This window comes from Podarcis muralis, chromosome 7 (assembly GCF_964188315.1).
Source record: "Podarcis muralis chromosome 7, rPodMur119.hap1.1, whole genome shotgun sequence".
NCBI lineage: Eukaryota > Metazoa > Chordata > Lepidosauria > Squamata > Lacertidae > Podarcis > Podarcis muralis.
In genome coordinates, this window is record NC_135661.1 from 87,566,799 (window position 1) to 87,581,769 (window position 14,971).

At 46.2% G+C, this 14,971-nt stretch overlaps 1 protein-coding gene across 1 annotated transcript; it reads left to right on the forward strand.

Annotated features, from left to right (window-relative positions):
- Positions 1-960: 960 nt before the first annotated feature.
- On the forward strand, positions 961-11,288 carry LOC144328282 (cytochrome P450 2F3-like). The gene is made up of 5 exons (XM_077930924.1): positions 961-1,069; positions 3,325-3,474; positions 3,990-4,150; positions 10,984-11,059; positions 11,266-11,288. The coding sequence occupies exons 1-5, from the start codon at positions 961-963 to the stop codon at positions 11,286-11,288; spliced, it is 519 nt and encodes a 172-aa protein (XP_077787050.1).
- The last annotated feature ends 3,683 nt before the right edge of the window (positions 11,289-14,971 follow it).

Consider the following 14,971-nt stretch of genomic DNA (forward strand, 5'->3'; position numbering starts at 1 on the left):
TTCAATTATAAGGGGGGGGGAAGTGTTACAAGGGGGGGGGGAGGGGAAAGAACAAAGATGTTTATAAGAAAGAGAGAGAGAGAAAAGAGAATATACAAAAGTGCCACTTTGAGCTCCTTGGAGGAAAAGAGGGAATAAATACCTTGCCCGTGTTTTAAGCAAAAGAACAGGACCCTTGTGAGAATGGTGAAACCTAGTGTCTTGTTTGTTTCCCTAAAATCCTGAGTTTATCTTTGGCAAATATAGTCTATTTTATAGGTCCAAAACAGTCTTGGTAGAAGAGGCTATAATTGCAGTTTGCTAGAAACACAAGATTAGTGTGCTGGTCGTTATGTTAAGCATTAGAAGGTCAGGAAATTTTTATCAATGCTTTCCAGGCAGGACTGAGAGAGACTCCAGAGCAAACCCACCTTGAGGAATCTGAGCCAGCCTCTCCCCAAATTGCGGCCTTGCTCCTTGGCCACAAACAGACCAAGATAAAACAGGGCTGGGAGGAGCCAGGGGCGATTCCCTAGTCATCAAGGACTTAGGAATTCAGGCAGGAGTCACCAGATGCACAGATATAGCAAGGGCGACCCCTGATCTGCCAGCAGTGCAGGTGAAAAAGATCCAGTCTGAACAAGAGTCAACAGTGCAATGCAATAGCAAAAGTAGTTGATGGATTTCCAGGCTGCGTCAACAGAAGTCTTAGGGTCTCAGTCACATCCCCTCCAACATGTTGACTCTGGAAACCTGGACACACATCTTCCCAGCCAGTCACATGACCTGCCCAAGACTGACTAGCCCAATATTATATTTTGTTGGAAGCCTCCCAGAGTGGCTGGGGAAGCTCCTCACTGGGCTCCCTGTCCAGTTATCCTCTCACCTGTCCACACCTGGGCCAACCGGAGGCTCTTCTCCCGGCAGCTGGGCGAGGCCTACGGCTCGGTCTTCACTGTCTACCTGGGGCTGCAGTGAGTCATGGTCTTGAGCAGCTACAAGGTGGTGAAGGAGGCCCTGGTGGACCAGGCAGAGGACTTCAACGCGAGAGGGCAGATACCGTCCTTCTCCAAGGATTTCAATGAGCATGGTGAGAGGTCCATCCCTGTGGGAAAAGGGGGCTTGGGGCACAGCTCAGCCCATCTTTCTGTCACTCATCTGACATGTTGGAGGGTAGACTGCCAACCTGGTGCCCTCCATCTGGTTTGGACTACAATTCCAATCAGCGTCAGCTAGGGATGGGCCGATAGGACTCGAACCCATGGCTTCAAGTTACAAGAAAGGAGATTCTGACTAAACATTAGGAAGGTCTAACTGATGGGAAGAGCTGTTAGATAGTGGAACGGTCTCCCCCCAGAGGTTGTGAACTCTCCTTCCGTGAAGGTTTTCAGGCAGAAGTTGGATGTCTACAATTCTATGATCTGTCAATTTTGGTTTTATCAGTTTCTCATCTTCCCCAGTCTTGATTTCAGTTCCCCACATACCCACATTGGTTTGTGAATTATTCATCCACATTCGAGTGCAAGATTCTCCTAACATGCCCATTTTTCATAAGATGTACAACATTGCAAAGCAATCCCCCCCCCAAACGCCTTATACCCACCTTATTTCTTTGACTGCAAGTTACCGTAAGCTGTTTTTAACCTTGTGCTTTAATGTTGCAAACCCCAACCCATACCCTGGGACCTTAGGGTAAAGGGCGGGAAAAGCAGAGCAAGATGTTTGGCACCAGCTTGGCTGCAGGAGTTGCCAGAAGGAGGCTTACAAGGCATCATCCAATCACCTTAGGGATTTGTGTAGGGTTTAATCCTTTGCCTTGACTTCTCCTGAAGATATCCCACAAGGCAGCAGGGTTTTAGGACCAGAGTTTTCCTTCTCCTTGATGGGCTCCCTTCCCAGGTGGATGAGTCCCCCCTCACTTCCCCCTACAGCACATGCAGTAACCGCCTTCTTGACCATTGGACTCACTCTTGGTCCTATTTGCTCAATCCGCTCAATTCTTATGCATGCTTTTTTTTTTTTTTTGCGGCACTTGACTTGGCTGAAGAACTGCATTGCAAAATTCAGAGAGGCATGGATTCGCAGCTGTGTTCCAGTTCTTGGCACATCTCGTAAATGCAAGCTGAATTGAGCCCCCCCCCGCCAACTGGGCCAGATGTTGCTGGGAGAGATGCAAGTTCTCATCCCCCAAAACAGCTGGAGGGCACCAGGTTGGCAAAGGCTGATTTATCCACCCTGGTTTTTTCTTGAAAGCAATGTACTTAGCAACATTCGGCCGGCACATAAACAATGCCCTTCGCAACCACTGTTTATCTCAGCAGTAGAAAGGTTAGGAGAAATTTATGCAGCAAACTGGAGGTCAGGACATGGGAGGTTGTGGGAGATGTCCCTGGGAAACATAACACATGAATCGGCCAAGGTTTAAAAGGAGGAGTATCGAAGAGACAATCTGTACTGGAAAATTATTATTCTCTCTCTCTCTGAATAGATTATATTAAAAGTTTGGAAGCCACTAGCTTATATATTTAGCAGCTCAGTAGTGCTTTTGGGTCTCCAATCCAGTGTCAGTATTCCCTTCTCATCCTCCTGCTCCTCTCATTGGAACTTTGGAACTCCCTTCCAAGAGAAGTTAGACTCCCTCCCTCCTTGCTGTCTCTCCACTGGCAAGTGAAAACCTTCTTATTCCAACAGACTTTGGGAACGGAGTTCTTTCAAAGAAAGCGCTGGTGCTGTGTTGTTGTTATTGTAATTTTATGAATGTTTTTAATAGACTACATTATGTTGTTGTTGTTGTTTAGTCGTGTCCGACTTTTTGTGACCCCCTGGACCAGAGCACGCCAGGCACTCCTGTCTTCCACTGCCTCCCGCAGTTTGGTCAAACTCATGCTGGTAGCTTCGAGAACACTGTCCCACCATCTTGTCCTCTGTCGTCCCCTTCTCCTTGTGCCCTCCATCTTTCCCAACATCAGGGTCTTTTCCAGGGAGTCTTCTCTTCTCATGAGGTGGCCAAAGTCTTGGAGCCTCAGCTTCAGGATCTGTCCTTCCAGTGAGCACTCAGGGCTGATTTCCTTCAGAATGGAGAGGTTTGATCTTCTTGCAGTCCATGGGACTCTCAAGAGTCTCCTCCAGCACCAGAATTCAAAAAAGCCACTCCAGTATCCCTGCCAAGAAAACTCCATGGACAAAGACAACAGACTACATTATATTAATGTTTAATTGTTTTTTAAAATTATTGTCCCACTCCACCTGTTCCTATTTTCCCTGCAAATTGTCTTGAGTCCCTGTCAAGGAAGAAGGGGGGATATACACAAAAATATTACAATAATCATAATATTGCTTGGCCAGGGGTGACCTTTTCCAACGGCGATCGGTGGAGGCAGCTTCGCAGGTTCAGCCTCACCACCTTGAGGAATTTCGGGATGGGGAAACGGTCCACCGAGGAGCGGATCCAGGAGGAGGCTCAGTGCCTGGCAGAGGAGTTCCGTAAGTTGCAAGGTAGGCCTCTGGAGGAATTCATAATTAAAGGATTGGTTGCCTCTAGAAGACTCTGTAGGGACGCGGGTGGCGCTGTGGGTAAAAGCCTCAGTGCCTAGGGCTTGCCGATCGAAAGGTCGGCGGTTCGAATCCCCGCAGCGGGGTGCGCTCCCGTTGTTCGGTCCCAGCGCCTGCCAACCTAGCAGTTCGAAAGCACCCCCGGGTGCAAGTAGATAAATAGGGACCGCTTACTGGCGGGAAGGTAAACGGCGTTCCGTGTGCTGCGCTGGCTCGCCAGATGCGGCTTTGTCACGCTGGCCACGTGACCCGGAAGTGTCTCCGGACAGCGCTGGCCCCGGCCTCTTGAGTGAGATGGGCGCACAACCCTAGAGTCTGTCAAGACTGGCCCGTACGGGAAGGGGTACCTTTACCTTTACCTTTAGAAGACTCTGTGGTGCTTGGTCCACAAGCGTAGCCATTGTGTGCTCTTGCCAAAGACAGACCTTTCCTTCCCTCCTCCTGCCTCTCCCCACTAGGGACGCCCTTTGACCCCACCGTCGTCATCAGCCGAGCCGTCTCCAATGTCATCTGTTCCATCGTCTTTGGGTACAGGTTCCAGTACGACGATGAGAAATTCATCACCTTGAGCGAGCTGATCACAGAACGGTTCCGCATGGCCAGCCTGCCCCCGTCTCAGGTGAGGGCAGACGGATTGCAACCCCCAACCACTGCAATATCTCTACCCTTTACTTATTATTGTTTTTTTTTTAAAAAAGCAAAGAACTGAAAAGTTAAACAACAGAGTGTCACAGCATGGAAGGGCAAAAGAGCAAAGATACATCCCAGTTCCAAGGAGATATCAAAGCTTCTATTTGCAAATAAAGACTATTTATTAGACAATCACAGTATTCCCCTGCGAATTACATCATCACCACCATTATTTTTTAATCCATCATTTTGAATTATAGTAATCTGAAAAATACAAATACGGCAACAAACAACAAAAGAAAAGAAAAGCAATGGTTTGGCTTTTCTGTTAAGGTCACTTCTCTCCTCCTGCCTTCTGTCTCTTCCCACTAGGGACGCCCTTTGACCCCATTGTCATTCAAGGGTCCTCATTATCAGCACCTCTTTTTTTATTGAAAAGTGTGACATTTACTGTAACAACTTCATGATGAGTACTGGCACCTATTTTTCTAGGGGGGAAAAGCACTGGACAGAAATACAGTATCTATATGAAAACCAATAGCTATTCCCAATAATTGGCTGTCTTGTGACTTGAGGCAACTCAGAACTGTAAATATAAATGTGACCAAAAGAAATAGCTTTGAAGCTGACAAAAGCAGTAAAAAGTTAAAAAGCAGTAAAAAGCGAGGAATGTGTTTCGCTGGAGGCTCTGCACTTTTGGAGTCAAGCCAGGAACTGGATTGTGGCCATCTTTTGAAATGTGCACTTCTCTTAATTTTGCAGCGTAAATCCCCAAGCCGAGTAAAAGGTACAAAGATGCATATCCTGGGATGGTAAAGCATGCATAAAAAGGTCTATAATAGTGAAAATATCATACACAGAGGCATCACATAGCCATAAAATGCTTTGCAAAAATGTGCTTCTTAGGCAATTGTGCATACGAAAAGGGCAATGTTAGGAGAAATTTGCACTAAATTGTTGATGAATTTTCAGGAAACTGATATGGAGGGCACCAGGTTGTGGAAGACTGGATTGGGGATTTCATTTTTTCCTTTTAAAAAATTCATTTTATAATGTACATAAAACACAGAGAACAGTTATAACAGGAGATGGGAATGAAAAGATGAAAAACAAAATTTTAAGAGAGGCACATGGGTCAACATAACAAAGTCCAAGCAAAAAAGACTGCCGGGCTGGGGAGAAGGGTTATCTTGAGAAAGAGGCTTCCTTTGTATATGTAATAAAGAAATGCCAAGTCATATGAAGAGCCTTGTCAAACTCTCAAATGATTCAGTTTTCTTCATTATTGCTATATTTCACAGTGAGCGTTGCCAAGCGCCCAGTGTAAGAATTTGTAATGGCTATTCAAGCTGCCAACATCATATATTAGACCAATTCTCTTGGCAATGTGTCTACATTGGTATCATCAAAAATATTCATGTTTTGGAGACAAGTTGCACACCAGTGAATCTTGATGTCTGGTTCTGTTTATCATAAATATTCAAAGCTTGCAACGCAGAACTAGTTTGTAAAACTCTTTTTCTAGATTTGTTGGCTGTGGGTAGGTGGACCATTGCTCAAGGATGGAGAAATACGCCAGACTTTCCCCTTCACATTCACTTTCAGAAGGCTCTATGTATCACGATTTCAGAAATGTTTATTCATTTGAGGCACTGCCCAGCCAATAGTCTATGCTGCCATGTACCATATTTTTCCGTGTATAACATGCCCCTATGTATACAACACCCCCTTTTGGGGGGGACTCCAAATTAAGAAAGTGGGGGATACACTTCTTCTTCTTCTTCTTCAATCACTCGTAGCTGAGTAAGATTGTCTTCCATAAACACGGTTTTAACAATGAGTCCGTAAGTGACTGTGGAGGCCAATTCTGGATCCACACATCCTTCCACGGTGGAGACATTGGTTCCTGGGAGGGATTTGATCACGGTGTGGATTTGCCAAGCGTGCCTTCCTCTTAGCACGTTTCTCCCTTGCGTTCTGAGTTTGAGTGTCTTCAAAGCCCATGACACCTTTGGTAAAGGCTGTTCTCCAACTGGAGCGCTCGCAGGCCAGGTTTCCCAGTTGTCGGTGTTTATACTACATTTTTTTAGATATGCCATGAGAAGTCTTTAAACCTCTTTTGTTGACCACCAGCATTACGCTTTCCATTTTTAAGTTTCAATCAAAATGTTTATTCGGCTTTACGCCCATCATGAAACACAACACAACAAAACAAAACAAATCAAATAAAACAGCGGACTCATACAAACCACAAGTAGTATAACACAGTTCACAACTCACAAGGACAGATATTAGCCATTCATAAAAAAGTTTAAGATTAAGATTAAAAATTTTGGCACTACACTAAAAACAATATCTGATGTCATTATAGAAAATTCTTATAACTATCAATAATCAGCTAACATTCCATTCCGTCTCTTGTTAGGAATTTAGCAACCTGTAGGGTAATATAAGGATCCACATCTTGAAGAACCCAGGCAAGCTGTAGGTCTACTGGTTTGTCAGCCATAGGGTGGATTATGGGCCCATACTAGCACGGGCTGAACTGTACAAAGGGCAGATAAACATAACATGATGTAGAGATTCAGATGTTTTCATTTCACAAGCACACATTGAAGGGACTTGGCCCTTAGTAAATCTATGTCTCAGCACGTTTGTTGGAAAGACATTGAACCTAGCTCTAATGAAGGCATATTGGTGAGACGCGGCCATAAGCGATGTTAAGTAGGACGGAGCGCGGTAGATAGGGGTTATGCCGAAATTTAACGGTGAGCAGGCTCCACCACCAGCTACGAAATTTTGGTATAGCTCCGCATCATCCAGCCTTTGATTTATACACCTTTTTGCCACATTTAGATCCAGTTTGAGCAATTCAGTGGGCGAGATCTCATAGGACAGCAATTTGGCATGGATTTTTCCTGACCACAAATTTGTGAAGTCATCTCGCCACATGCATTGAATGAGATAGTGGTTCGGGAGTTTATGCCATAGGGATATCCAATAAATCAAAACTCTCCTCCATATAACTAACTCCACTGAGGGGATCTTCATTTCTAAGCGAATAGCCGCATTACTTACGCATGTTGGTAATTTTAGAAGTCGGCGTAAGAATTGGCTTTGAAGTGACTCTAAAGGTGAGAGGTTTGCAAAGGCAGCCCATAAAGGTGCAGCATAGGCCATTGTGGCCATCACTTTGATGCTATACACTTTCAAGGCCACAGGGATGAATAAGGCCCCCTCAGAGTAGAAAAAACGGAGGAGGGAGTGTGATAGGGCTTTTGTCTTGTTTTGAAGATATTCAACGTGCGCTTTCCACCCTAAATTATATTGAAAATAAATTCCTAAATATTTAAATTTATGTACTTGTTCGATTTTCGTGCCCTCCAGTTTCCATGAATAAAGTTTTCGACTCCTTGAAAATATCAGTACTTTGGACTTGGTGTGGTTGATAGACAGATGATTAGAATGGCAATATGTCGCAAAAATCTTTAGTGCCCTCCTTAAACCCACTCTGGAGTAAGAGAGTAGTACCGCATCATCAGCGTAGAGAAGTAAAGGACAACGGTAATCTGCTATACGAGGGGTGTGGATAAATTTTTGTGAGACGGCTAATGGGTTCCTCATATCACTGATAAATAAGTTAAAAAGAAGAGGCGCTAAAATACAACCCTGGCGTACACCCTTATTTACTGGCACTGGGTTAGTCAGGTCTCCAGCAGGGGATAATCTCACCCTGGCCACGGACCCGGCATGAAGTTGGGAGATAAGCCACAGGAGCCTTCTATCTATTCCCCAACAGGCAAGTTTATCCCATAGTAATTTCCTCGGAATACTATCAAACGCAGCTTTCAGATCTATGAAAGCTGCGCAAAGTTGGCCCCGTCGAGGTGTCGAGTATTTCCGGGCTAAGTGATAAAGAATAATTGCCTGGTCTGTTGTGGATTGGTTTAATCTAAATCCAGCTTGCTCATGTCCAATCAGGTCAGCCTCAACTGACCACTTCATCAACCTTGCCAGCAAAAAACGGGCATATATTTTCCCAATGGACGATAGCAGACTGATATTCCAATAATTCCCTGGGTCACCGGGAGGGCCTTTTTTGTAGATAGGAATTATAATGGCCTCCTTCCACATTCCTGGTATTAAGCCCGTGGCATTTATTGCGTCAAACGTTTTAGCTAAAATCCCTGCCCACCATGCAGAATGAAGCTTTATAGCCTCAACAGGGACCAAATCTGGCCCAGGGGCCTTACCAGTTTTCAGCTCAGCTATCAATTCTAGGATTTCAGCAGGGTCGGTATTGGGCCAGACGGGAAGGGGTTTAGAAGGTCTCCAATGAGTGGCCGGAGCTTCTGCCACTGAGAAATATTTTCTCAGGAACTGCTCCCATGTAGGGGCCGGGATCACCGTTAAGGGATATTTCGTGTTTCTTCCCTTTATTAAGGACCAAAATTTCCGGGAGTTATGAGATTTTGAGGCAGAAATTATAGTCTGCCAACGATTTAAATGCCATTCCCGTTTGGCCGATTTCTGGGCCTGTTTGTATGCTTTTTTAGCCTGGCTTTTTTAGCCAGGGAATAAGTTTGGAATCGTGTAGTTGCTTTGGAAGACGATAATCAGGCATCTGCACAACATGACCAGTCCAATGAAGTTGGTGTTGAAGAATCATTGCTTCAGCACTGGTGATCTTTGCTTCATCCAGTACACTGATATTAGTTCGCCTGGCTTCTCAAGTGATGTGTAAGATTTTTTGGAGACACCGTTGATGGAATCTTTTGAGAAGTTGGAGATGGCATTTGTAAGTGGTCCATGCTTCACAAGCATACAATGGTACCCCGCAAGACGAACGCCTCGCAAGACGGAAAACCCGCTAGACGAAAGGGTTTTCCGTTTGCGAGTTGCTTCGCAAGACGATTTTCCCTATGGGCTTGCTTCGCAAGACGAAAGCCCATAGGGAAATCTCCGGGACAGCGGGGAAGCGCAGCGTGTCTTCTCCACTGTCCTCGGACCTCCTCCCGCCGCCCGCCATCGGAACGAAGCTCCGATGCCGGGCGGGGGGGCGGGAACGCGTTCTCCCGCCGCCCGCCATCAGAACGAAGCTCCGATGCCGGGCGGGGGGGGCGGGAACGCGTTCTCCCGCCGCCCGCCATCAGAACGAAGCTCCAATGCCGGGCGGGGGGGGGGGCGGGAACGCGTTCTCCCGCCGCCCGCCATCAGAACGAAGCTCCGATGCCGGGCGGGGGGACGGGAACGCGTTCTCCCGCCGCCCGCCATCAGAACGAAGCTCCGATGCCGGGCGGGGGGGGCGGGGACACCTCCTCCCGCCGCCCGCCATCGGAACGAAGCTCCGATGCCGAGCGGGGGGGCGGGGACGCGTTCTCCCGCCGCCCGCCATCAGAACGAAGCTCCGATGCCGGGCAGGGGGGCGGGGACACCTCCTCCCGCCGCCCGGCTTCGGATGGCTTTCCTGAAGACTTGGGGTGGGAGGAGGGTTTTCCTTCCCACCGCCAACATTCAGAATGCTGTTCTGAATGTTGGCGGTGGGGAGGAAAAACCCTCCTCCCACGCAAGCCCCGGGAACAGAGGGAAAGCGCTGCGCGCCTTCCCCTCTGTTCCTGTACCTGTCCTGAAGGCTTGCGGTGGGGAGAAAAGCCCTTCTCCGCACCGCCAGCCTGGCAAGCGGTTTCCCTAGGAAAAAACCTCCGCTGTCCCGGGGTTTTTTAAAATGCTGGGGGTGGGAAGAAAAGCCCTTGTCCCCCCCCCCAGCCTTCAGAAGAGGTCGGGGGACAGACTGTCCCCGGACCTGGTCTGAAGTCAGTTTCCATAGGAACACATTGATTGATTTTCAATGCATTCCTATGGGAAACCGTGCTTCGCAAGACGAAAAACTCGCAAGAAGAATAAACTTGCGGAACGAATTAATTTCGTCTTGCGAGGCACCACTGTACAGTAAGGTTGGTAGTACAATAGCTTTGTAAACAAGCATTTTGGTTTCCCTGCGAATGTCCTGGTCCTCAAACACTCTGCACTTCAGTTGGGAGAAAGCCGCACTTGCAGAGCTCAGGCGATGCTGAATTTCGGCATCAATGTTGACCGTTGTGGAAAGATAACTGCCTAGGTAGGAGAAGTGGCTTTCTCAATAATGATGGAACTCAACAGAGAATACCTTTATTTTTATATGCCTATATTATTTGCAAAGGGAATCTTTGTGGGGGTTAGCATAGCAACGTAAGAAGAGCCTGCCTGTTGGATCAGGCCAAAGCTTTTTCATTTAGTCTGTTCTCACAGTGGCCAACCAGATGCCTATTATGGGAAACCCACAATCAGGAATTGAGTGGAAGAACAACGCTCTTCCCTCCTGTGGTTTCCAGCAACAGAAACATTACTGCCTTCAACCATGAAGGCAGAGCTTAGCCGTTGTTGATGGCAGCAATTGATAGCCCTCTTCTTTGTAAATGTAGGAATATGTCTTCAATGCCCGTGGATCAATATTTGGGATGGGCTTGAATGATACTGTGGTCCAAGGAGACAGGATAGTCAGACAACAGGAGTTCAGTATGTGGGCAGGAGCTCAAATCTCCCTGTTTTGGGTTTTCAAAAGCTGGTCAGTCTGACAGAGGGCCAAAGAGACTTCTTCTGTTTGCTCCTTGTTTTCTGGCTGCCTCCGGCATCGTGGCCTGGCGTCTTGGCTTCGACTGCCTCCTGCTCGGACCTTGGAACTCCTTGGACCTTTGGGCAGGGTGCATGACTGGCAGAAGTCCTGGCAGGCCCTGTCTGGGCCTGTGTTCCCACCGACCCTCCATCTGACTTGGCTTCCTCCAGCCCCTTGGCAGCCAGAAGAGCAGCTGGGCTCTGCTCCCAGGCGAGGCTGGTCAAAGATTGGCGGAGATGGACGCAGGTCAGTGGCATAACTGGGGTTTCTGCCGCCCGGGGCGGTCACTGAGCTTGCTGCCCCTCTTGTCTATCATTTCGTGGATATGGGCTGAGAGTTGTTAAGAGGCCACCCCCATTTTCAGGGGCAAACAAACAAAAACAAACACCATGTGTGAGGCCAAAATTTGGCACGCACTCCCACCTCTCGCTTTTTCATTCTGTTCAATTCAGTATATCACAGGTATGACACCTAGACAGCATCATAAAAAGTAGAGACATCACCTTGCCAACAAAGGTCTGTATAGTTCAAGCTCTGGTTTTCCCAGTAGTGATGTATGGAAGTGAAAGCTGCACCATAAAGAAGGCTGATCGCCAAAGAATTGATGCTTTTGAATTCTGGTGCTGGAGGAGACTCTAGAGAGTCCCATGGACTGCAAGAAGACCAAACGCCTCCATTCTTAAGGAAATCAGCCCTGAGTGCTCATGGTAGGACAGATCCTGAAGCTGAGGCTCCAAGACTTTGGCCACCTCAGGAGAAGAGAAGACTCCCTGGAAAAGACCCTGATGTTGGGAAAGATGGAGGGCACAAGGAGAAGGGGACGACAGAGGACGAGATGGTGGGACAGTGTTCTCGAAGAGACCAGCATGAGTTTGACCAAACTGCGGGAGGCAGTGGAAGACAGGAGGGCCTGACGTGCTCTGGTCCAGGGGGTCATGAAGAGTCGGACAAGACTAAATAACTAAACAACAACAGTGCCCCATCAGCTCGGCACCCAGTGCAGGAGAACTGCTTGCAGTGCCCTGAATCTGCCACTGCCATTCCCCTCACTGAGCTATAATTGGTGCAGCACCCCTTTTCACAGGGAACCCTGGAATTGTAACTCTGGGAGGTGACTAGGGAGGGTCTCAGATTCCTCAAGGTGGGTTTGCTCTGGAGTCTCTCTCAGTCCTGCCTGGAAAGCATTGATAAAACTTTCTGACCTTCTAACGCTTAACATAACGATCAGCACACTAATCTTGTGTTTCTAGCAAACTTTAATTGCAGCCTCTGCTACAAAGACTGGTTTGGACCTATAAAATAGACTATATTTGCCAAAGATAAACTCAGTATTAGAGAAACAAACAAGACACTCGGTTTTGTCATTCTCACGAGGTTCCTGTCCTTTTGATTAAAACACGGGAAAGGTATTTTGTTTTGAGAATTTTAAGGTCTAAGATATAAAATAAATGTTCATAAATGTACCAGACAAACACACAACAAACAAACAAACAAACAAACAAACAAACAAACAAACAAACCACATGTCTGAAACAGTACAGGAAAACAGTCCTAAAGCCATGTTGTTGTTTTTTTTGTTTAATAATTTTATTAAGTACAAATTAAAAAAAACACACAGCAAAAGAAAATACAAAAGAAAGAGAAAATACATCTAACCAAGGAAAAACAATTAGAGAAAGTTTTGTCTCTTTTCATATTTACAGTTATTTATACCTCTATAAAATACTGCTTACAATAAAGCAGTGAAATGAAAGATAAGATATCGGGGGGAAAGAAAAAAAGAACAAAGAAAGGATAAAGAAATAAAAGAAAAAGATCATTTTTGAAAAAAAAAAAAAAGACTTCCACCGTTTACCTCACGCGTTTTTAACACTCCGTTCATCAGAGCCTCTGTTCTTCATATTTTTCCTTTGGATTTCCTTAATGCCTCACTTTGTATTTTTTATATTACACACAAGATTATTCTAAACACAGCCAGATTTTTGTAGTTGAGCCCTGGTTTTGTAAATAATCATTTAAGCACCCCGATTGCTTCATAACTATAGTTTTGGATTTTCTCCTTATTATATCTGTCAATTTTGCTAATTCCAGGTACTCGCAAAGTTTCCCCAACCATTCTCTTTTTGTTGGGATGCTGTCTTCTTTCCAATAGCTAGCAATCAAAATTCTTGCCGCTGTTGCCGCGTTTAGAAATAAGTCAGTTTTATCTTTTGGGATATCTTTATCTAGAATTCCTAATAGATATGCCTCTGCCTTTTTCGTGTGCGATGTCCTTATCAATTTTTTTATTTCGTCATGGATCATGTCCCAAAGCCATGTTGACTCTTTCAGTGACCTCAAATATTCCTCTGCAGTTTGGATGGAAATGGGAAAAACCTCCCCATTGTCTCTCTGCTCACAAATCCTGCCTGAAGGGCACATTTGGGTATGAATAGGGCGAGCCTGTGACCTGGACTCAGGAATTAAGTATATACCATCACAAAAGAATGGCCAGGCTGCCCAGGTAAACCCATTAACAGGTTTCCCGCCAGACGGGATTCTGTGGTAGACTGCCTCTTCTGTGATGTATGTATGATGTATTGGGGGGGGTGGCCTTGAGCTACAGGTTAGGCAATTTCAAAAGTCTATATAAGAGCTTCCACACCATTGTTCTGGGTTCCTCCTTCCCCGTGTGTGTGTGTGTGTGTGTGTGTGTGTGTGTGTGTGTGTGTGTGAGCACCCTGTTGTAACAGTTTAATAAAGATCAGGCTTACTAGCTGCTTTGTTTCTCAATATTCTCTGGCTGGCCTCTGTTATTTTCTCCTACCGATAGAGAACCTACATAAGGACTCTATATGGCTCTTGGATACCCCATAAGGGATAAAGGAGCAGTTTTTTCTTATAACATATTTATTCCCTCTTTTTCTCCAAGGAGCCCAAGGTGGAGTATATTACATAGCATTTTTGTATATTCTCTTTTCCCCCTCCCTCTTTCTTATAAACATCTTTGTTCTCCCCCCTCACTCCCCCCCCTTTGTAACACTTCCCCCCCATTATAATTGAAATTCCTTCAATAAAAATAATAATTTTGAAAAAGGTAACGCACATAGTTATTTCCCTCCCTATTTAATCTCCACAACAACAACCTTGCGAGGTAAGTTAGGCTGAGAGTGAGTGACTAGCCCAAGGGCACCCAAATGAGCTTCACGGCTGAGGTGGGGGGGGGATTTGAACCCTAGTCTTTCCCAGGTTCTAGTCTGACACTATTACCACTATGGGACACAGCAAACAAACAGGAATTTGTAGGAAATAAACAGAGTTTCTCTTCTCAGGGAGCTGTAGCTCTGGGAGGCGAATAGGGAGGGTCTCTGAACACCTCTCTGTGCATTGAAACAGACTACACTTCCCATGATTCTCTGGGGGAAGCCATGGCCGTTTAAAATGGAAACATAGCACTTAAGATGCACGGTGCAGATGTGAGCCTGGAAAGGCAGGCGGAGGAAACTCCAAAACATTTTCTTGCAAGCCTCCGCAGTTGTTCTTTAAATGGGGTTGCCGATTTGCCCTGCTCCGCAAAATATAAACATGTATTTTTTGTTGTTTAGTCGTTTAATCATGTCCACCTCTTCGTGACCCCCTGGACCAGAGCACGCCAGGCACTCCTGTCTTCCATTGCCTCCTGCAGTTGGGTCAAACTCATGCTGGTCTCTTCGAGAACACTGTCCCACCATCTTGTCCTCTGCCGTCCCCTTCTCCTTGTGCCCTCTATCTTTCCCAGCATCAGGGTCTTTTCCAGTGAGTCTTCTCTTCTCATGGCCAATGTCTTGGAGTCTCATCTTCAGGATCTGTCCTTCCAGTTAGCACTCAGGGCTGATTTCCTTCAGAATGGAGAGGTTTGATCTTCTTGCAGTCCATGGGACTCTCAAGAGTCTCCTCCAGCACCATAATTCAAAAGCATCAATTCTTTGGCGATCAGCAATTCACCCTCCACCTTAATGAGCCACTCTCTGATTTGTCCCCAGTACCCTGTCCAACATTTGCGATGAAATGCCCTTTTTATGGTTATCATGTCATCCTTGGTAAGTTAACGAATTAACTTCCTGACCGGGAATGGCAAAGTCCACCCAGCTGGCTTGGAAATGGGTCGGAGGATAAGGGGTTACTGAATAACCAATGTGG